At 44.6% G+C, this 22,466-nt stretch overlaps 1 protein-coding gene across 2 annotated transcripts; it reads left to right on the top strand.

Moving 5' to 3' along the window:
* Nucleotides 1–199: 199 nt before the first annotated feature.
* Nucleotides 200–21,917, top strand: tax1bp1a (Tax1 (human T-cell leukemia virus type I) binding protein 1a). Of its 2 annotated transcripts, none has more exons than XM_069681054.1 (17): nucleotides 200–304; nucleotides 2,072–2,286; nucleotides 6,325–6,427; nucleotides 6,963–7,153; nucleotides 7,514–7,669; nucleotides 11,420–11,568; nucleotides 12,012–12,102; nucleotides 12,203–12,388; nucleotides 12,507–12,758; nucleotides 12,839–13,030; nucleotides 13,117–13,189; nucleotides 14,558–15,063; nucleotides 17,282–17,368; nucleotides 18,116–18,302; nucleotides 18,379–18,635; nucleotides 19,330–19,412; nucleotides 20,554–21,917. In XM_069681054.1, the coding sequence occupies exons 2-17, from the start codon at nucleotides 2,098–2,100 to the stop codon at nucleotides 20,762–20,764; spliced, it is 2,913 nt and encodes a 970-aa protein (XP_069537155.1). In that variant the 5' UTR covers nucleotides 200–304; nucleotides 2,072–2,097; the 3' UTR covers nucleotides 20,765–21,917. The 2 variants fall into 2 exon arrangements, with proteins under 2 accessions (XP_069537155.1, XP_069537156.1); XM_069681055.1 differs by having other exon boundaries at nucleotides 18,379–18,587.
* Nucleotides 21,918–22,466: the final 549 nt, after the last annotated feature.

Below are 22,466 nucleotides of genomic sequence, written 5' to 3' on the forward strand. Positions count from 1 at the left end.
TGCTGTATTATTCTAAATAAAAAGGGATACATGTCTATTAATCAAGGGAGAGGAACTGTAAACTGATTTAAGTAATAAAAAAAAAAAAAGAGTTATCTCCCGTCGTAGACAAATCTGCATCCCCCTCCTTAGCATCCTCAGCATCCTTGTTCCTGCACAGCATCCCGGAAGTTCAGCATCATCTGCTCTTTCAGGAAGAGACGCATCATCGTCAGAGCTTTGACAACAAGGGGGGCAGAGGCAAAACATCGGCCTGTCTGGCAGAAATTCCGTCTTATTTGCAAGTGGAATTCATATGAAACGGGTACTCTTTCTATTTAAAGCTAATTTAACGCCTGTAAATGTCGTGTCTCGTGTCAGCAAGCTAGCTAATCGGCTATGATAATGTTTAGCTAGCCAGTGACGTGACACAACATGGCCTGTTCACGCGCTAATGTTAGCTGCGTAGCAACCGTAAATAAGATTATCCTGTGGTTAGCAGCTTGAAATGGTACAGCATATGTCTAGTTTGCTGCGTCGTGACACATTTACTATGAGTTGGGCGTTGTGACTTAGCATACAGACAATGTTATGTTAGCTTGTTAGCCGAATTGAGGTTCAGTCAGGACTTGAGAGGGGTCCAAATGCAGACCTCTCCCCTCAGGCACCTAGTTCTGTGAGTCAATGGTGTTTGAGCATGGGCACATATGACCTCCATGTTCATGAGGAGAGAGGTCCGAGCTACTGCATTTGGACCCTCTTTCAGGACTTTAACATTAATAGACACGTAAGGCAGGAGTATTTGTTGTTTAGCAACATTGTCATCCAGGGAAGGATGAATGGATGGCATTCACAGATCACATGCAAGCAGCTACACTTTGAAATGTTCATTGAGACATTTAGTCACCACCACAGTGGTGTGGTGGTGTCTAAGTAGATCAGTAAACTGTGGCTTCCAATCCTACATCAGATAGGTCAGATCTCTGTTGGTGGAAGAAGCAGTAAGGTTTTCTAATAGGCCTTTTCCACAGAAGACTTTTTAACATATCACAGTATGAAAAGCGCTGGTGTTTATAGTAGCATTAATGATGGCTGTATTCAATTTAGCTGCTTCAATTTCATGGTCCTGGTTGTGTACGTGCTTCTGCCTGCCATGGCTGCCTCAGAAACACTCTGAACAGATCAGAACCAAAATTAGAAGTCAAAATGCCTGCTATGGAAAAAGCTCATAAAGCTATGTTGCTCCAGTGAGTTTGTATTGCCTTGGGACAAGATGGGACTTTCTGAGAGACACATTTTCAAAAGAAAGGTCCAATTAGATCCTGCAGAGTCATCCTTACTTTTAGTCTCTTCTTTGTTTCTGTCTTTGCACACTCTGGATATTATATGTCTTCTAATGCAACTTCCCTGCTCTCTTAATGCACATTTATAGCCCAAAGCTTTCACTCACACAGGACACATTGTACCACTTCGCTTAGTACAATACCACACACACAAAAACACACTTTAAAATCACTGCATTAAGAGGGATAGTCTGTATATAAAACCCTATGGTCCCTTAAATTCATATCCCTTCACAAATCTCACAGATCATCTCAAAGGTATTTTTCCCAGGCTTGGTGTCGCTTGGTGACAGTGCATTAATTTCTTGGGCGACAGCACTATCTTAAAGGCTGAAGTTATTAACAAAAGTCTTCTTTGTGCGGTAAATATCACAGCAGTATAACAAGACATATTTATAGAAATCAGTAAGAAATATGTGATCAACTGATGCATAGCTGTGGCTTTTTTTTTAAGTCAAATGAATTTTATTTATTCAGGCTAAAGTCATAAAGTTGCCTCAGAGGGCTTTATGCTTGGTATTGCACACAACATCCGCTATCCTTACAAATTAAATTTAGATAGGAATATCATTTATTTTTCACTACATCACTGCTGGATCCGTCACTTAATTCATCATATTCTATTTTTTCTTGGTAAATTATTGATATTGCCTTTGGAAGCCTGCTTTTGCTACATTTCTACATACATTTAATCCTCTGTCCTGTTTATGATACTCAACTTCTCTTTCCTCCGCTCTTTTATCTTCCAGACCAATGAAGTGACCAGCAGGATACAATGTCATCGTTCCAGGTGGTGGACTCCTCGCCGGGCAGCAGCGTCAGCATCATGGAAACATCCAACTTTGCCCACGTCATCTTCCAGAATGTGGGGAAGAGTTTCCTGCCCCAGGCACCCCTGGAGTGTCGCTACACCCTGACCCCTTACATCGCTCCCCACCCCAAAGACTGGGTGGGCATCTTTAAGGTACAACACGCACACCGCAGCTACTTCAAAGCCATAGTGGAGCATGATCAATTACAGACCAGATTTTTTATTTATCTGAATCATTCATGTTACAAAGCGATATTTAGAGATTTGTACAATTACCAGCCCATTTCATACGTGTTTGTGACATGGATTATGTGTTATGGTTTTAATAATTGGCCGTAGGTTTTCAGTTGGCACATTAACACATACATCAGCCTGCACACTAATGGTTCAGCTCTTCACTACATGCCTTTAACCTCACCACAAGCTTTGGTGTGGTTGCCCTGCCTGCAGGAGGAGGAAGAGTGTACATGGTGGGCTGGTTGCAGTTGGTCTTGCTGGGGGGGCAAACATTTGGTGCTTTTAATGAACCACTCTGATTCTTATTAGGACCTCTTTTTCCCCAAGCTTCACTTGCTCGTCCCCCCCTCTGTCTTTCCATCAGTCTTTTCTCTGCTTCCTGTTAACCAACCTCCGCTCCACTCTTTTATCAAGGCCATCAAATCTCACACGTAATTAACAGGAAATGTGTACTAGGAAACTTAATGTCTCGTAAAGTTAAAAAGACAAACATTTTATTGTTGTTAAAGAACTGACTTCAAATCCACCAGCTCAATTAAAAAGGAATAAAGATGCTGGGTTTATATGGAAAAAAGTCAATTGGAAAATTTAATTAATCCCGCTAATGAAATGTGTTTGATGGTCGGTGCTTCATGTCGGAGAACAAGCAGGCTGTGCTTCTTTAATCCTTTTTACGTACATGTCTGTCTTTTTCAGATATTTATCCATGTAAGTCTGGCAAAATCTTGGAAATGTCTGTGTGTGTATGTATATATTATTAACAATTTAATTGTGATGATTCCTTTTTGTTAGTGGAGCATCGATGTATTAAGAGGTCAATATTTATGTTTGACGCCATCCGCTTCTCCAATGGGCCCTGGAAAACCTCCGCCAGACTACGTAAAATGGGTCATCTGGCAGAGGCCAGGGAGCTTGCTAAGCTACAGTTCCTCAATCTAAGATGAGCCGCCTCTGATGTCATGTCTCGTTCAAAAACGTCAGGTTTGAAATGTAGACTGCAGACCTGAAGATTTTTTAGACGATCCACCGGTATATTCTCGTCGTATTTCGGATTCTGTACCGCTCTGAGCCGTTGCCTGAAGCGATCAATATTTTTGACTGGAAAACGGTAGTATTTCACTCCAGCGTCTCTCGCTGGGCCGTTCCTATCAGAGGGAGGGGCACAATGCACGCTGGGTGTTGTAGGAATGTCGAACGGGTGAAACCACGAGCTGTCTGTACAACTTCCTCCACAGCTATGGCGCCAATTTCAAATATTATTGCTTCTATCGATTACAGAGAACACCAGCTTTGACTGACAGCGGCTTTTTCCAGGGGCGAATTGCTCCTTTAATCCCCGAGGGGAAACTCAATGTTTTCACTCTGCTATTACAAACATGCTACACACACGTAGGTCCGAAACACGCATGCACAAACAGGAGATGGAGAGATGTCAGAGTGAGAGGGCCATGAACATGCACCCAGAGCAGTTAGGGGATTTGTTGCCTTGCTCGGGAGCACCTTGACAGTGCCCAGGAAATGACATGGCACTTCTTCAGCTATCAGTCCCAATTTCCACGCTTGATCCGTACCAGGACTTGAGCCGGCCACCCTCCGGTTACCAAGCCAAGTCCCTACAGACTGAGCTACCGTCTACCCTTTCAACTTTCAACTTTCAACCTTGAAAGGTGCTACCCCACTGTCTGTACAAATAAGCACACATAATTACTGAGGCTTTAAAGAGAATAAAAAATATTTTCCTGCCTGCACACAAATCAGATTTTTTGTGCTTGCAGTTTTCTCAGTGTTTGTTGACTCTAATGTTAAATCAACAGGAGGTTGGAATATTAAAAATGATGGATTAGATTTGACATTCCCACTGAGCAGCGATGATCAACATTGATGAGTCGTTTTGCCTCCCAGAGGCAAAACCTTTGTGCAGAGATGACTCAGGTAGAGAACATTTCCCCCACTCTTACATCTCACATCTATAGGCGTTACCTGTTTCTGAGAGAGAGGCTCACTGTCAGGATGACTCAGACTGCACAGACAGGCGCCTTTGAGTTGTGCACAGACACCCCCTAGTGGCTGAAAGTGTTCATAGTACCATAATAAGGGTCCTGGTATAACAAACTCGCTCCTGCATGGTGGTGCACAGCACTCACACGCAGTGTATACACAGTCAACATCAACAGTGTGTACTCTAATCAAGCTAGGCAAGTTTTTTTTGTTGTCCACCATGGGGACTCTTTTTTCCTTACATCACTCATAAATTGAACGTATTTGTTTTCCTTTATTTGTGTGATGAAAGCATGATCGTTTTGTTCGAGCTGGATTTTTGACACACGCACGCACATATACACAGCTCCCTAAAAAGCCCTGTGGAGGTTTTCGGTTGTGGCATGTTTGTAAGGTCGGCCGGGAGAAACCCGTTGTGTAAGTGTATAATTAACGTGTCATCACGCTGTTCCCTCACACCTTGGCTGAATGATTGATAGCTGCTTTGCCTGTGATTATTTTATAACATCACTCCCGTGTTGGAATGCCACACCATACCTAACCAAATGTCAGTCACCTTCACTCTGCAATTAGCAAAATTATTTATGTCTGTTCCCTCTTAAGCAAACACACGTGAGCACACAAGCAAACCTGGCAGGAGTCCACGGCAGCCTCGCTTCACACTGAGATGCTGCTGGATGTGGAAAGAATGTTCTTGGCCTGATCCTTCTCTCTGACAATTACCATTTGTTTGGAATAGTATTATACTCAGTGTAATGTGTTGATATGGCAAACACTGCAATTAGATGTCATGCAACAACATTATCAAACTTGATGTTTTGACAATTGTTTGAGTAGCTCAGTTGATTTATTGTTGCTCGTTAGAGCTTCACAATGCTTTGTCATACTTGGCCTATTCCCTTATTCTTATAGTTCTATTCTTCCCTAAATTCATGTAATTGTTAGTTTAATTGTCATTTATTGAAATATTTACCTGCAGAAACGCTTCTATGTAAACATGCTCAACATTTACTGGCATGTTATGATTTAGTCTTTTAAGGTTATGGCTCCTTTAAAGTTCCACAAAAGCAAGTTACCCCTCCCAGTGTCTTTTGCATCCTATAATTTACTAAACAGTAAAGTCAACCACGTGTTTAAACTGTAATATTGTCTGATTACAATGTGGCGGCTGTCCAACAGAGAAACTTTCTCCCCCCACATCCCTTTTCCCTTCATTTTTAAAATGTAAAAAAGTCCCATAGAACCACAGGTGGTTAAGTTCTCCCCAGCTGAAGCACAGTTATGCAATGTCACAAACATGTATCGCACATGTGAGTTGAAACGAGGTGTGTGTATGTGCGTGAGCGGCCCAGCCGTGGAGAGTGTGCGGTTGTGCGCGACAGATTTACGATGCAGGACCTGAGTTATGATGTTCACAACTCTCTTTCATCATCTGTCACCTCACAACACATGAAATCCATAGAACTACATCTCCCTTGCCATTTTGTGTAAAATTTTCACCTTTTCTTCCCTCGCTCTTTTGCTCTCTTTCTGCCCTCTTCTCGTTTCTGCACGGGTTCCTCTCTCGCTGTCTCACGAGTCTGTGCATGTGTGTACACGCACGCAAAGCCACATACTCCCCAGCCGTCCCACCCCATTCTCACACCTTCAATGCCCCTCTTTAGTGTGAGCCCAAAAGGGGCAGGAACTGGGAGGAAGGAGAGCGGAGGAAGAGGTGTTTTGGAAGAATGAGGGAGCTTGTTTTTAAATGTTTCCATTCTTGCCTTGAACAGTGTATTTAATCCTTGTGCTCTCTATACTTAGTGTGTGTCTGAAAATCTGGTTAACAATGAAATAATTTAAATAGTCCAATTACATTTGATTTTTTCTGATTTGTTTCAACCTCAAACCTTGTTTAACTCTGTCCAGACAGGCACTATTTTTTGTTGCGGATTAACATCTTCTTTACATCCTTAGGTGGGTTGGAGCACAGCCAGAGACTACTACACCTTCCTCTGGTCGCCTATGCCTGAAAACTACGAACCAGGAAGTACTGTGCACAGGACTGTGGTGTTCCAAGGTACACTCACACACACACACACACACGCACACTCTATGTAAACCACTATACACACCCAGGGTATTCCAAAGTAACTCCTCCATTTTACGGCGCATATAAAAACCAGCACTTTTATTTAATAAGGGAACACAACCGCAAACGGCGGCCTGGGACCTGAGCACCTCTCAAACCACACACATACACACACACACACACGCAGGTTGAGGGCCTGCAAACTGGTTTTACTGGGCCTGGAACGGTCAGATATTACACAGTGAAAATATGAGAGCATGCTGTGGTGTGTCAGTAGTCAGTAAAACCGGTTGGCTGCCGGATCTTCTGTACTTACTCCTCCGTCCCCGAGAACCAGGCCGTACATGTGAGTGATGTGTGTGACCTCGCAGGGCCACTGTCGGCTGTTTGGATATTAACATATAAATGATGTGCCCGCTATGAAATTCATATTATTGTTTTTATAGAGGCATTTACAAGGAACTCTGTTGTATTCTTAGATTCTTGTGAATTCACCACAAACACAACTCTTAACTCTCTGCAGGTTATTATGTCCCGAAATCTGACGGAGAGTTCTACCAGTTTTGTTATGTCACGCACGCTGGTGACATCAGAGGAGCCAGCACCCCGTTCCAGTTCAGGTGTGCCACACCCACCGAGGAGCTGCTGACTGTTACCGAGGACGACAGCAACTCAGACATACTGGTCGTCACCACCAAGACTGGGCTGCTAGAGGTGGGCTGCACAAGATGATCCTTTGTGTTTGGCATCTTCTGGGTCTATGGACCAATTTTAAAGTCCTAATGCAACAGAGGTTCAGTTCAGGCCCTGACTGTGACCTCTGACCTCACCGAGTCGGATGAACAGATATAATTTTGGCTTTAATACACTATTAAAGTGTGTTCTTTCTAGACCACCCTGATACAGCAGTCAATATACTTTAAAACTCAATTTAATTTATTATAGAAATGTTCACAATGTGCATCCTAAAACTTGTTTCTAGTGTGCCTGAACACTAAAATCATGCATAAGGAGCAGCAACCACTCTCACCTTTCTTTCTCTTTCCCCTGCCCTCTTCACCTCCTTCCTGGCAGCATGTGGAGGAGGCGCAGCAGGAGCGCAGGGAGCTGCTGATGGCCATGCGTCTCCTCCAGGATGAGAAACAGCAGCTGCAGGAGGAGCAGAAACGACTGGCCAGGGAGAGGGAGCAGGAGAGGGAGACGTGCTGCCTGCTGCGGACGCACAACCAGGTCAGAGAGAGCGGGATGCTGTGAGAGGGAGGTTATGCTGCACTTTGCACACAACTCAGATTAGTACAGATATAATTTAATGATGTGCATTTATATTATAAAATAAAAGTTTAGTGTCACAACCTGAACTGATCTTTTTTAACTTCTTGCAACTCTGCACCCTTTACCAGGCGTTGCTTCATGTCTCAGAAACAGTCCAAATCACATTGCCACAGCTGCACTGAATGGTGGAAAAGGCGGTGTCTGAAATGTAGCATCAAGACTGCATACTGTGAAGGCATACCGAAGGCAGGCATACTGTGGATCCAAAAGCTCCAAAAGACGGCAAAAACCTGCGTTATCTACCACGGAGATGGGCTGGTTGTCCAAAGTAATGAACTCAAGCAAGTTCATTGTAATCTGTTTGGCCTTTTCGCTCTCTCGAGGATATTTATACTTCCGTTTAGAGTCCAGAGCTTCGCCGCAGCAGCCTTTTCCTCTGTTGCTTTAGTGAACGTGCTGTATTCCGTTGCATGAATTGAACGCACTTGACTGCTACCGCCTCGCGAAGTGATCGCATTGCATATATTGCATATATAAGTGGCTGTTGGACTTTTTTTCGCTTTGTAGTTTAAAATGTTTCCACACTGTTGACATTTTAGCCGCGGTGTTGCTAATGCTACGTTACTCGCGTGTTCTCGTTCGATCGCAAATAGTGCTCAGTTTACGACAGTTGACGTAAATGATCAGTGTGAGATGATCGGCTCAAATTGCAGATCCCAGATCAGTTAAAAAATGCCCAGATCGGCGCCGATCCGATAGTTCAGATTGGGATCGGGACATCCCTACTGCATATACTTAATTTCATCTGAGCCATGGCAGCATTACTTAGTATGTCTTTGTTATACCACAGGTGGTCATCTTGATGTAATTAACCACTATAGATCCAAAAAAGATTGTTACATTCCTCCAAAATTCAGCTAATTTGGAGACAATGTACTTTGCAGCCGACACAGAAATTAACAATTAGACATAGGGTGAGTTTCAGTGTGTTTGTATTGGGGGGGATAAGTGTGTACGCAGACAATCCCTATTTGCACGTTGAGTGTGGAGCCTGTTCCTCGCCGCTGATCACAGGTCTGAAAACTTCAAAGCCCCGAATTTATGAATAATCTGCGACCATGTTTGAGAGACACACAAGGAGCCACCACGTGTGTGTGTGTGTGTGTGTGTGTGTGTGTGTGTGTGTGTGTGTGTGTGTGTGTGTGTGTGTGTGTGTGTGTGTGTGTGTGTGTGTGTGTGTGTGTGTGTGTGTGTGTGTGTGTGCGCGCGCGCGCTCCTGTGAGAGCTGTGTGTGTGTGCGCCAGTCTTTCTCTCCCTCTTTTAACGACCTGACTCAGTGGGCCAGAACGGAATTGGGATGCAGTTTTCTTGGGCATCTGGCGTCAGGGACGATGCCATCGCAACCACAGAGTGAACAAACATGACGTCAAACACACAAACACACACACACACACACACACGCTTGTGCTCGTACACAAACTGCCCCCCCTTCACTCTCACACTCACATTCAGGTTCCACACCACAGGGCCCCTCTAATATGCATTCACACAAACACAAGCGCGCACACACAAACACACTCATTATGCCACCCGCTTGCAAACCCTTTTAGTCTGTGTGTGGAATGAGAGGAGGGTAGTCCGCAAAACCGCCTGCCTGAAAAAAGAGCCCTGCCCAGCCTCAGGGACAAACACCACTCAGTCACGCGATTCAGTGGCCACTGCTTTCTCACTGTCTATTTTCTAACCGTCTGTATGTCTCTCACTCAAAGTTGAATTCCTAGCTGGCTTCTGGCATTAAAACATCTTAATTATTTCACTAAAGGAAAGTAAACAACAAAGCTTTTGGATACAAAACTAAACTAATATTTCAAACTTTTTCCTCTTGTATTTACTCCATTGTCTTCCCATTCACTCAACAGGATGAGTCAGATTTCACATTTTAGTATTTTATGAGTTACTCATTTGATAAGCAGTAACTTGGCACACGCGCTTAAAGCAGTCAACTTAGGGAAACTCACTGAAAGCAGGGAGAGGGGGAGGCAGAAGCAGGCAGAGGCGCAGAGAGATCTGTGAGCTTGAATCTAGTCTCTTATCGCCCCCTAGTGCCGCTCGGCGGCGTGGCCTCAGCCTTCAGAGCAGGCTGCTTTCAGTTAGTCCGCTGCTCTTTTTTTACGAAGGACAAAATCGCCATAAATTACGTGGTAATACACACTCACGCACTCTGTTATTACCGAGCTGCTTTTCCTTCAACAGGCATGTCCGTGTGTAGATATATGGCTCATATGAGTAGGTGTGTGTGAAGAGCTTTTGCAGTAGGTGTGTTCACCCAGGCCTGATGAAAATATCCCCAGTTTAACATGAAAACATAAGTACATATTTTGCGGCTGCTAATTTTACGACTACACTTTTTATAAGGTTTTTATGCACTGCTAAAGTGCTTCCCAAACGCCAGCAGTAAAAATCATACAGTAATGTGCGCAGAGCCAAGCCCAGAGGGAGACAGGCCGGAGAGTGCGCCGCTGTATGCATGGGCTCTCTGTGCTATCCGTCTGTCTCCATACGGCCTTGAATGTGCGTCTTTCTGCAGCCATGTGAAGGTGTATGTGAGTGAGTATGTGTGTGCACAAACAGAAAGGAGGGTGTGTGCAGAGGTATTTTATTCTGTCACAAGCAATATTAGCTATGGATGATTTAATGTCCTTCACTGCTGATTTGCAGCAAGTTCAAACAAGGCACTTCCTCAGCTGCCCCACCACACGGAGAAAACAAACCTCATATGATCTCTCGTGCACTACCGAAAACAGGATTTCCCTCTTGCTACGAGGCTTTTAACCACATGTATTCGCCACATTGTGCTACTGGTCCAGTAGCCTCTGATTCTGAATGTGTGTTTTGCGTCGTCAGACGGCTCTCAAGAGGCGTGATTTATGGCTGCTGTGGTGTGATTGATGTGAGTGAGACTTGACTGATCCCCTGAGGGGAAATTCATATGTTACACCTGCACCAGACCCAGGCTGCGGAGGTGGGAAAGAGAAGCAAGAGTTACTTGGAATTAAATGAAAAAATGAAATTTATAGCTACATATAATAAATGCATTTCATCATATTGGGCCATAGACAATTACAATAAAAACCTTTAGTGAAGTGATTTAAGGTCACTTTTAGCAACCCAGGTTTTTAAGGACAAAATACTATACAGTGCAGGCAACAAGTATATATTTATTTTAAGTAACCTGGGTCAGTTTATGGCGATTAAAACTCAAGTAAAATCCAGAAAAGGGCAAAAGTATTTTAAGAAGGGACTTCAAAGAGGTTACTGACTGAGCTGACATGATTTTCTCGGTCACCCTTCCCTGAGCAGATCGTTCCAGAGCAACATGTGCAGATGTAATTTGTTCCATAGTTCATATCTAAAAAGGATTTTTTCAGAGGATTGTGAAGTAATGGACTGCGGTTGTTCCTGATAAAGCAGCCACTCAGTGTAGTTACACATGATGAATACAATGACCTTAAAAACGTCTGATATGTTCTACATCTCCAACATGACACTTCCACGTCACATAAAATATCTCCATCTGTGATTTATGACAAGTGTTGCATCAGCTTCAGCCTTTTTGTCCAGCACTCTTCCTCCTCTGCTTGATTCTGCTGCTGTGATTGGCTGCAGCAGCTGTCACTCCGAATCCACAGCTGCGTCTCTGTCCTGCAGGATCTGCTGCGATCGTCGCAGGGCCTGTCAGAGGAGCGGGAGGAGGTGAGGAGGAGGCTCACGGAGGCCACGGACCGGGTCCGGCAGCTGGAGGAGGACCTGCTGGGAGTCACTCAGAGAGGCCTGCAGAAGGAGACGGAGCTCGATTGGTGAGTGGAGAATGCAAACTCATGACCTGTCAATCATCTGAAGCCATCCATTACTGCGAGGACAGGAGTGCTGTTAAAAATAAGTGTTGGAGGAGGATTCCTTGCCTTCCTTCTGCTTCCTAAACATCTTTGTCATCGACTGGTCGACATTACATGCACAAATAATCCAAAGCAAAATCCTTAAAATAAGGGTTCAATTGATCAGCCCCTTTGATTTTAACATTTTATTAAATGCTTTTTTCTTCCTCTGTTTCTCAATGACCTTTGTTGGTGGACACAACTGAGCCTCCTGGCAAAAACACCAACATTCAGTTGGTCACAGTTAATATTTTGTATAACTGTACACACGTATAATGCCATTTGAGGCCTTCTGAAGTAATATAAACAGCTTGTGAATAAATAGAATATGATTTTGACAGGGGTTTCCTTATTTTACTTCACAGTCTGCGTGACCGTCTGAAGAAGCTCACAGCAGAGCGAGACAGCCTGGAGGGCCAGCTGAAGAACGAGAAGGATGAGAGAGACCTCTACAAGGTGGGAGAAAGCTCAGTACAGTTAAAACACTGGATACATTTAAATGAAGAAACCTTCTGCGATTCTGTCTACATTTTCCTCTGTGCTGTCACATGTGTAGGCCCACCTGCGCAGCACCGAGCTGGAGAACACTAAGCTGAGCGCAGAGCTGCAGATGCTGAAGGCTGTGGAGCTGAACCGGGAGGTGACCATCGCTCAGTTCCAGGAGGAGCTGGACAGGCTCAGAGTGTGTGTTGCACAGAGGGACAGTCTGGAGAAAGAGCTGCTGGCTCACAAGGTCGACAAGGTAGTAGTAGTTGCAATTAAATAGCTAAAATATAAACAGAAATAATACATTATTTGTATATTATCTTGAGTGTGGGAATATACTGTATGTATTTCTGTGTTGTACCATGTGTCTTCAGGCAGAGCTGTCCCGCGTGCGAGAGCAGCTCCGTCAGGCAGAGGAGCAGCTCCAGGCGTCCCGGCAGCAGGCCTCCCTGCTGGCCTCGGAGCTCCGCGACTCAGCCAGCGCCCGTGACCACACCATGACGGAGCTGTACCGCGCCCGCTTGGAAGCTGACAAGCTCCGCGCCAGTCTAGCTGATGCTCAGGCCGAGTGCCAGCGCATGGAGAGCCAGCTGGACCGCATGAGGAGCACTGCACAGAAGGAAGTGGTCAGTGTCTATATGAGGGATCTAGAAAAAGTAATGGAAAAGATTTGTAAGAATCCTGTTCTAATTACCTTCTCTTCAAGGGTGTTGGGACGAGCGGGGAGTTGACACCCAGCATGATGGTGGTGTCGGAGGCAGAGGCCGAGCTGCAGAGAGAGGTGGAGGAGCTGAAGCTGCGTCTTCACATGGCTGCCGAGCACTACAAGGAGAAATACCGGGAGTGTCAGCGCCTCCGCAGGCAGGTCGCCAAACTGAACACAACTGAATCACAGGGGGTGAGTACTATGTAAAGATAATATTCACACAAATACACATGCAGCATAGCAATTTTTCCTTGATGCATACTTATTGTTTTTTGCAGGAGCCAAAGAGAAATGTATCCACGGAGACAACGCTGGAGCCACTGACACCCAGTCCAGAGTCACCAACAGCAGGTACACACACACACTCAAATGACCCTTCGTTAAGCCCCTCCCTTGAACAGCCACTGTCTAAGCCTACGTTAGCAATCGTAACAAGGCGCGGGAGGCTTGTCAAGCTTTCAGAACAAGGAGAAATGCGGAATATGGAATCTGCAAGTCCGACAGCAGGTATCCTCAAAGTTTAGAGGGGTGTCACATTTTTCCCTTTTCCGAAGCCAAAAACTCGAGAGGAGAGATGGACATGGATTATAAATTGTGGAAGACCTCACTCGCAACTTAATCCATCGAAGATCAACAAGTGCTACAAGTTAAGATGCTTACTGACTTGGCTAGGTTAGCATGTTAACAAACAAAGATGGTTGAATATTAATTATAAGTTAATCCAGATCCAATGTATGGATCAAGCCCACAATATGCGAGCAATATCCTGACGCGCTTTAAACATGATTTTAGTTTTGCTAGCAACGGGCTAAATATATTAGATATTGAAAGTTATAGGGATCATAGCTAAACATTAGCTTAGAATAAAACAATATATTGACCTGTACCCCGCAGTACAACAACATTGTTGTTCCTGAATATGATAACCTAAACACGAATTGCTTTGGGACCGTTGAGCTTTTGCCTCGATTTTTATGTCTTCTTCATTCTCAACACACCGCTGACAAATTATATTTTGGATGAAGCTTTCAAATGCGTATTGTCGTCCTTTGTGTCGACTTCTCTCTGATACTTGGGAAATATTTTTCCAGAAATATCCTATTATTTCCCTTGGAACATCTCTCACTGTTACAGTTGAAAACACCCTAATATTTACATGCCGATGCAAAAGCTTGACAGGCGTAGTGACGGTAACCTAGGGGGGCGGGGCTTAGCGGAGGGTCAATTGCAAAAGCATATATTTGCGATTTGTTATATTCTTCAGTATACTATGTATGCATTTAAAAATAGCTACAGTGCATATTTATGAATTGAGTTTGATCCCAAATGAATTAATACAAAAAAACTTTAAATGGATTGAAAATGGTTATGGTTATGGAGTGATGTGCATTGCATTGTGGGCATTACATCACGCAAATGTAATCGAAATGTCATGTTTTACTCTAACAGTGTCTTCATTTAACAGTAATGCATTGCAATGGCATGACATAATTGAACAGTAATTGGTCAGACATTCTTTCACGCCATTGGACAAAACTCTTCCTCTTGCTGTGCTCATACTATCACGCTCTTTGTCTTGCACATCTTAACAACAAGGAGAAAATGCAAAATCTCCCTTCTTGGAGGAGGCAAATAATAAAAATGACAGCCCTTTGTCACTGTTTATTGTTACCTCTGTTATAGTGAAAATAAAAGAGTGGTCTTTGTGTGTTTTTACAGGGAATATAGCTGCTGCCGTCCTACAAGGAGCTGCTGAGATGACAATCACTCCAGAACTTAGTAACAGGGATTCCACACATAGTGATTTATACACCAGCACGGAGAAGGAAGAAAGTCAGAATGAGAACATGCCAAAAGAGAAGGCCGAGGTTGAGGCTGAGGAAGAAGCAACCCAGCAAGAGGACAGAGAGAAGGAAAAAGAGGAGAAGAAGGACAGCCTGCCAGAGGAGAGCCTGAGGATGACGAGCTGGGTGGAGGTGGAGGACGAGAGCCCGAGCGCGAAAGAAAAGCCAAACATCAATGAGGAAGTGGCACCAAAAGCTGAGGATGTTGTGGAGGAGCAGGTGCTGCTGGAGGCGGAGGGGAGGAGCGCGGGGGAGGCAGAGAAGGAGCAGACACGCTCGGTGGAGGAGGAGCTGGCGATGATGGAGGAGAAGTGGAGGCAGCAGTGCGCCATCAACGAGACGCTGAAACAGCGGCTGGCGGACGAGGAGGAGAGATTCAGGGTGAGACGCACGCTTTCACAGAGAAGCTGAAAGGATGAACCGCTGTCTCTTTAAGGCAGCCATTGATTCACCCCCCCCCCCAGTACACTTTAAATATATGTGTCAAAACAAAACACCACATTTTCCTTCCACGTACAGCAACTGCAATTTTAGTGCATCAGACCATCCTGTAATTGCTACACTGTCTTTTTACAACACAATTTTCTAGTCCATCTAACTTTTAACTGGAGCATCACTGGATGCAGCTGGTAACACAAAGGAAAATTGTTTTCACTCAGCTTGTGAGGTTGTAATTAAACCGTAATAACCCATTTTCTTATTTAGACTTAGCCCCCTGGGTCCATAAAACATAATAAATTGCTTAATCATGCTAATCACAAGTTTTCAGAGCCTGAGGCTGACATCCCCAAATATATTTTGTCCCAAAAAAAAACTGGGAAAAAAGAAGAGAAAAAGAAATATACTCACATTTTAGAGGTCGAAACAAGCTAATGTTATGTTTATGTTAAGCCTATCTTTTTGCTAAATGTTGCCTGTTGAATTACTTTAAAAAATCACTTAATTTATCATCAAAGTTGATGTTGATGAATTATATATTTAATACTTAGGGAATTGCTTATGCTGCAGGCAATGGCTCAGAGCGAGACAGAATCTGAAATACGACGAGAACATACCGATGGATCATCGAAAAAATCTTCGGGACTTTAGTCTACATTTCAAACCTGGCGATTTTAAACGAGACATGACTTTGGAGGCAGGCGGCCTAGATTGAGAAAGTGTAGTTTCCAGATGACGTGTTTGACGCAGTCTGGCGGAGGTTTTCCAGGGCCCATCAGAGAAGCGGATAGCTTCCTTCAAAGGCACAGAGCGAAATTGCAATTTTTTTCTACAATAACGGCATTAGCTCCCCGTAATAGCATGATAGGACTGAGGTTGAAAATCCGTAAGTGAACTAAACTTCCTGCAGCTGGAGTTGGAATTCAATTTTTTTTTTTCTTGGCACAGGGATCTAGTTATACTGTCATGGGCGCACGGATGCTTATTCAAGGTTCAAGGGAACACAAAGGGACAGTTGTGTTGATTGATTTATAAATAGCAACAATTGCACACATTTGCAAACGTTCCGTGTTAACCAGAGTAACCCCGGTAACTCACTGAGTCCATGCCTCACATTATCCAATGTGTGTGGTATGTGTGTGCGTGATTCAATCCGAGCTCTGGAGCTTGTTGCGTCTGCGAAGCTCTGTTACAATTTGCGTGCGAATGTCCGCCAAAGTACCTCCCGGCATTTAATCTCCCTGAGTGAGTGTGTGTTTATCGGCGCTGTAAATAAGGCTCTCCTCTGTCTTTGATAGAGTCCTCCTATCTGAGGCGAGTGCCCCGGGGCTCACAGCCGCTCTTAATGGCCCCGGAGACTGACAAGAGAGGCAGCCGCAGAACGCCATGCTTTACGGCTGTTTACATCAGCCACCCAGAGGATGGAGCAGAGGGAGGGAGGGGAGGGGAATAGACGGGGGAGACAGGGGTGGGAGGGCCGCACAGAAATCCACTGTTGCAGAATCCCTTCACCTGAACTTAACCCGCTAATGCTGCGCCGTAAATTAATGAAACGAGGGGGAGAGTGAGAGAGGACGAAGTGAGATGAAAGAGAGTGAGGAGGGAGAGGAAAAGACGCAAACAGAATTTAAGAGTGAAACAAGCAAGACAGACATGAAGCAGAGAGGGGATTTGGACCCTTTGTAATGGGATGAAATGAGAGGGGAGCGACTGGTCATGTAAACTATCCCACAGGGTCAGTCCTGTTAGAGAGTAACAGATTTACTATGATCCCCCGGGCTGCTCCAGTCAGCCCTGAACACGCATGCTGTCTCTGTGGCTTTACAGTAAGAACCACACATCTGACGCCACTGACCAAATATTTTGTTCACGTTTGCCTGCGTGTGTGCCCACTGATATTCCTCTGAGTTAGGTAACACAAATGAAGAGGAGTTCTAACATTAAAGTAAAAGAAAAGAAGAGAATGAATGAGGTCGTCTTAAAACCCACTGATAGATGACTCTATAGGAACAGAAATATAAGCATATAAGCATCAGTGCTGGAGCGTCATCTGATTCTGATCGGTTACTGTCATTTGTTTGTTGTACAGACACATTACTATTACAATAATTGCAGGGTGCATTGTTTTTAACTCCACCCTGATGTGTTTTTGTGTCTGTAGGTGCAGATGGCAGAGAGAGCCAGCGAGGTCACAGAGCTGAAACGCAACCTCGCCCAGGCCCTCCGAGACAAAGAGCAACTACAGGAGGTAAAGCAGCATCATATTAATCCATCAGCTCTTAAAGTTCAGCTTAAATAGCCTGTTGCATCTCCATCTATAGCTTCTTACAGTAGAAATGTGCCTGTATCATCTCTTCCTGTCGCCTCTCCTTCTCTTCTCCATACTCCATCCACCAGCCGCTAATTAATACATCTATACTTGCCTCTTTCGCCCATCGGTACAGCGCCATTAGACAGTGCAAATGCCACGCGACGTGTCTGTTTCACCTTCCCAACCCTGGTTTAAATGTTAAACCTGATAGCTGCGCACTAATGAAGTCTTTAAGGGAGGAGGTCAGGCGGGAGTAGGGGGGAGGAAGGAGGGAGAGGGCGAGCGCCTCCATCTGCAAGGCGAGAGCAGAGGGAGCTGGAGTCTGACACCCATTACAGTAATGAGTAGGGTACTAATGCTCATGCTTCAGATATAATCACAAAGGGCAGAAGCAATGTAGAGGGAAACTTAACTCCGAGAAGGAAATATTAAAGTCCTCGTGTGGCTCCGACGGTGAAAATAGTGCCATGGAAACATTTCAGAGATTCATTTCATGCAGCTTTTCTCATCAGTCGCTCTTTCCCGTCAGACAGATAATGCAGATGATGTCACATTAAGGATCTGTTATTCGAGCAAAAGTGGATTCAAGCATAATGCATCTAAAAAATATAAATGACCACATTTATAAAGGGTCAAAAAAAGAATTGAGGTATGGACAGTGAGAAAGTGTTGTTTCCCCTCCAGGAGCTGCGGCGCTACGTGTGCAGGCAGAGGGAGCAGGACGCTTGTGTTCAGGGTGCTGAGATGAGGCAGCCCATGATGCTGCGCTACCCCCTGCCGTACCCTCAGGACCCCTCTCCTCCGCCCCTCGTCCCACAGAGGCCTGCTGAGCTGCAGTACGGCAACCCCTACTCGACCGACACCTCAAGAGGTCAGAGGAAATAACAGCAAGTCTTTCGTGTTCCCGTCACTATTTGCTTGTGACAATAACAGTTGTGTTTGTCTAGATCGGGTGGATGTCGCCCTGTCCCCAGAGCAGATGTCCCGTCCTCCACCTGAGGCCCCATCCTGCGCCCCGCCCTGCGCACCCCCGATCACACCCCCGAGCCCGAGCGCGGGGGTACCAGACTGGAACCGAGAGGTGGTCCGCATCCAGCCCGCCCGCAGCACCACCCCCTCTGAGAGCGCGGAGCACCCGGCGGAGGAGCCGAGAAATGTGAGCGCGTGTCAGCACGCTGCCGCCAAACATAAAAGCCCATCTGAGGTGACATTTTCTGACAAGCCTGTAATTGATCATTCATTTTAAGTATCTGTGCCAATTGGGTTTTATATGCATCAGATTAGGCACAGATGATTCATTTTATGAGGAACAAATTATTTGGTACATTACAGTAAAATAATTGATTGCAGATTCACTTTGATATCAGAGCAGCAGTATGTTTGGATATCCTTCTGTTGATTTTAAAGCGATGTGAATGCAGAACAAACTCAATTTGGTCTCAGTTTTTTCCCTTTCTGCTCTCCTTTTATCTCTGCCGCATCCACAGAATTGCTGTCACTGTGTTCCCTCGCTCTCTCTCTCTGCGTCTCTGGAGTGCGCCTCTCCGCTGAATAAAGGGAATAGTAGTTTGCCCTTAAAAGATGAGGCTTTGAACTCATTTGCATAAAGCTCTAATTAACGTCACTCCCTCAGAGCTCAAGAGAGACGAGCATAACAAGAGCTTTGGGAGTAATTAAGGGCAATTTTGCAAAGGGACAGACCTAAGATCAGTTAGTAACACATACTTACACACCCTTATCTTCCGTGGTGGTTCAGTCGTTTGGTTGCTATTTCAACCCATTTTCTCCTTTTTCTTAGAAAACGTCTTTGAAGTTAATGTTGTTGTGAACATAAAGTACTACGAGCGCGTAATCCAATGTTAATTTCTTTTCGTGTGTGTTCCGTTCGTCTTTCAAAGGTTGCCGATGGGACTCAGCCATCCTGTGACCATCAGTCCAGCAGACGAAGTGAAACTAGGAGCAGCTTCTGTTTTGACTCCAGGTAGTGTGACTACCCACACACATAATAAGATCATTGTGGCGCGATAGATAGACTTTACAACAAGCTGTTTCACTGATAGACACATCAGCATGGCTGAAAATAGAGCAAGAGAGGCTAGGGGGAGTTGTTCTTCCGGGTAAGTCAGTTAATCGTTGTGCTGAAGTCAAACGAGGTCAAACATTTAAATGACAGTGGCAGTTTTAATGGTCATGTGGAGCTGTAGGACTTAATTTTCATTCCACTTATAGTAGATCCAAAGTTTAACAATTAGGAATTTATGACATACAAACTTAAAGAGATCATGTTTGTCGTGTTTTACCTCAGGCCTTTTAAAGGGAAAATGGGTCTCTTTTAAAGTTGAATGTTACAGCTGTCATTTCTATCAGTTAAGAAGGAACCCCGTAAAACCACAACATCTCTGTCTTCCCATTCTGTTTCTGTATTAAAGGAGCAATTCGCCCTAAAAAGCCACCGTCAGTCAAAGCTGGTGTTCTCTGTAATCGATAGAAGCAATAATAATTGAAATTGGCGCCTTGGCTGTGAGGAAAGTTGTACAAACACCTTGTGGTTTTGCCCATTCTACATTCCTGCAACGACTAGTGTGCATTGCGCCCCTCCCTCTGAAAGGAACGGCCTACCGTTTTGCTGCAGGCAATGGCTCAGTGCGGTACACAATCCGAAATGCGGCGAGAAAATATATCGGTGGATCGTTGGGTCTGCAGTCTACATTTCAAACCTGACGATTTTGAACGAGACATGACATCGGAGTCGGGCATCCTAGATTGAGGAAGTGTGGTTTAGCAAGCTCCCTGGCCTCTGGAGGTTTTCCAGGGCCCATTAGAGAAGCGCATAGCGTCCTCCAAAGGCACAGAGCATTTTTTTCCCTGCCATAATGACATTAGCTCCCCATAACAGCATGACAGGACTGAGGTTGAAAATCGGCGAACTGGCCCTTTAAATCATTTTTGTTGTGTTTAACCTCAGGTTTCTTAAAGTAAAAGTTTGACATCTATGGGAAAATGGGTTTGTTTTATTGTCTAATGTTACAGCTGTCAACATCTCTTTTTATTTGTGTAATAAGGAAGCAAACATGTTTTTTTCAGACACATGCATCAAATAAAAACTCCTTCTTCTTCTCCAGGAGTGACGTCCACAAGCGCTGCCCGCTGTGCGAGGTGATCTTCCCGCCCCACTTCGAGCAGCGCAGCTTCGAGCAGCACGTGGAGAGCCACTGGAAGGTGTGCCCCGTCTGCTCCGAGCAGTTCCCCCTCAACTGCCAGCAGCAGCTCTTCGAGAGACACGTCCTCACGCACTTTGACGGCCACGTGCTCAACTTCGAGCAGATCGAATGAAGGAGAGGCGGTTCTGAATTCTGACGTGGGTAAATGTGTTGTTGGCTATTAGGTCATTATGATCAGGGTTGGGTTAATTTGTCTTGTTGATATACAATCATTAGCACTTTTTTGCGATCTTGACACAGGTTAGAAAGAATGTAGAGCACTTCTAAAAGGTTAAGATTAGTCGTCACCTTAAACCACAGGCGGTCAAAGGATTATTAACACACGGGAATAGTGCCATGGTTTACTTTTGTATCATTTTTATGCGCATCTTTCTGCTTCAAGACACTAAAGCATCATTGGTAGTGCATGCATTTACTCTGCGATCAAACCTACAAAAGGAGAGCTGATTAAGCTAAATTCATTAACAGTAGCAGGAGATTGAACCAGGTTTTAAAAGAAGCTTATGTCAAAGTCTGTTTTTTTTTTATTGTACCCACGATTCGAGGCTCGTGAAGGAAGAAGAGACACAAAAAGGATGATAGAAGTGTAAAATCAGAGCGAGAAGTGATGTCTTAAAGAGTCATGATGAATGTGTATATTCCATTAAAGAGGGCGGTGGAGTTTTTTTTTTTGTTACTTGAACGGGAGGGATCTTTGCCCGAACTGAAGTACCGCTGTACGTATGAAAGTGTTGCTCAAAGGCATCAGACGGTTTGAAGAAAAACAGCACTACGTGATCATGTATCTGCACTAAATAAGGCTTTATTCTGAATGTACTGTACATATGAAAATAAGATGTGAAGAGACCTGTCGTGATCCTCCCATTGTAACTCCCTCCATGTGTCAGTGATGAAAGAGTGACAGACAAATGTTTTACTTTAGCCGCTAAGTTGCTGTTTTTTATTTTAAGGTTCCTGCACATAGACTGCAGGACACTTCAGTTTTAAAAGAATGAAATTGTAAAGAGAAAGCGATTCCGTGCAGTCACGAGTGAGTGTCATTTGTGTCCACAGGGCTCCATTACACTGCTTTCTACTTTCTGTCCTTACACAGTGACTCCTGACAGTGTTGCATTCAGGCTTTAAAACTTGCACATGCCCAGTAATCACAAGGCAATCGTGTTTGTACGTCATGTGTGCGATGCAGCCCTTTTCATGTGAGTGTCCGGACGGTGGTTGACGTGTGCACTTAAAAGATCTTTATGAATAAAGCTCGTCTAAATGCACTCAGCTGTCGTGTCGTTCATCGGGGTTGACGGGGAGTAAGAACACAATCAGTCGGAGCTGCAGAGCTTTTTACTTTATTTTGCTGTTTTTTTCAGTCATTTCCTGTTTACATTTAAGCAGCTTCTCTTTTATATAGAAAGACAGTTTGACATCATTTACAAGTTACTCTGCTCAGAACCTGTCGTCCCCCCATACAAAAAGGAAACAATGGTCTCCACGTTACATACGAAAATATAATTTAAAAGCACTTGACAACAGACACATGTTACATTACATTCACTGTACACTGTACTGGTATATCGAAAACCCCTCCCGCGTCCCCTCCTTCTGCACACAGCCTCCGCTCCTCCGTGTAATACTGCAATTGGCCCCACGTGTGTAGCCGGAACTATTGCCGTGGCGACGGCTGTGTCAGCGACACGGGGATGGTTTTTACGAGTGTTTGACAGGCCTCCAACGGGAGACTCTCTGTCTCCATCCTTCTCGTCCCGTCTCTGCTCTGATCCCTGCCGCGGAAACTCTTAACCGACGCTTTTCTATTGCACGCA

This window comes from Semicossyphus pulcher, unplaced genomic scaffold (genome assembly GCF_022749685.1).
Source record: "Semicossyphus pulcher isolate SPU_LCO1_2020_fin unplaced genomic scaffold, fSemPul1.0.p SCAF_5, whole genome shotgun sequence".
NCBI classification, from domain to species: domain Eukaryota; kingdom Metazoa; phylum Chordata; class Actinopteri; order Labriformes; family Labridae; genus Semicossyphus; species Semicossyphus pulcher.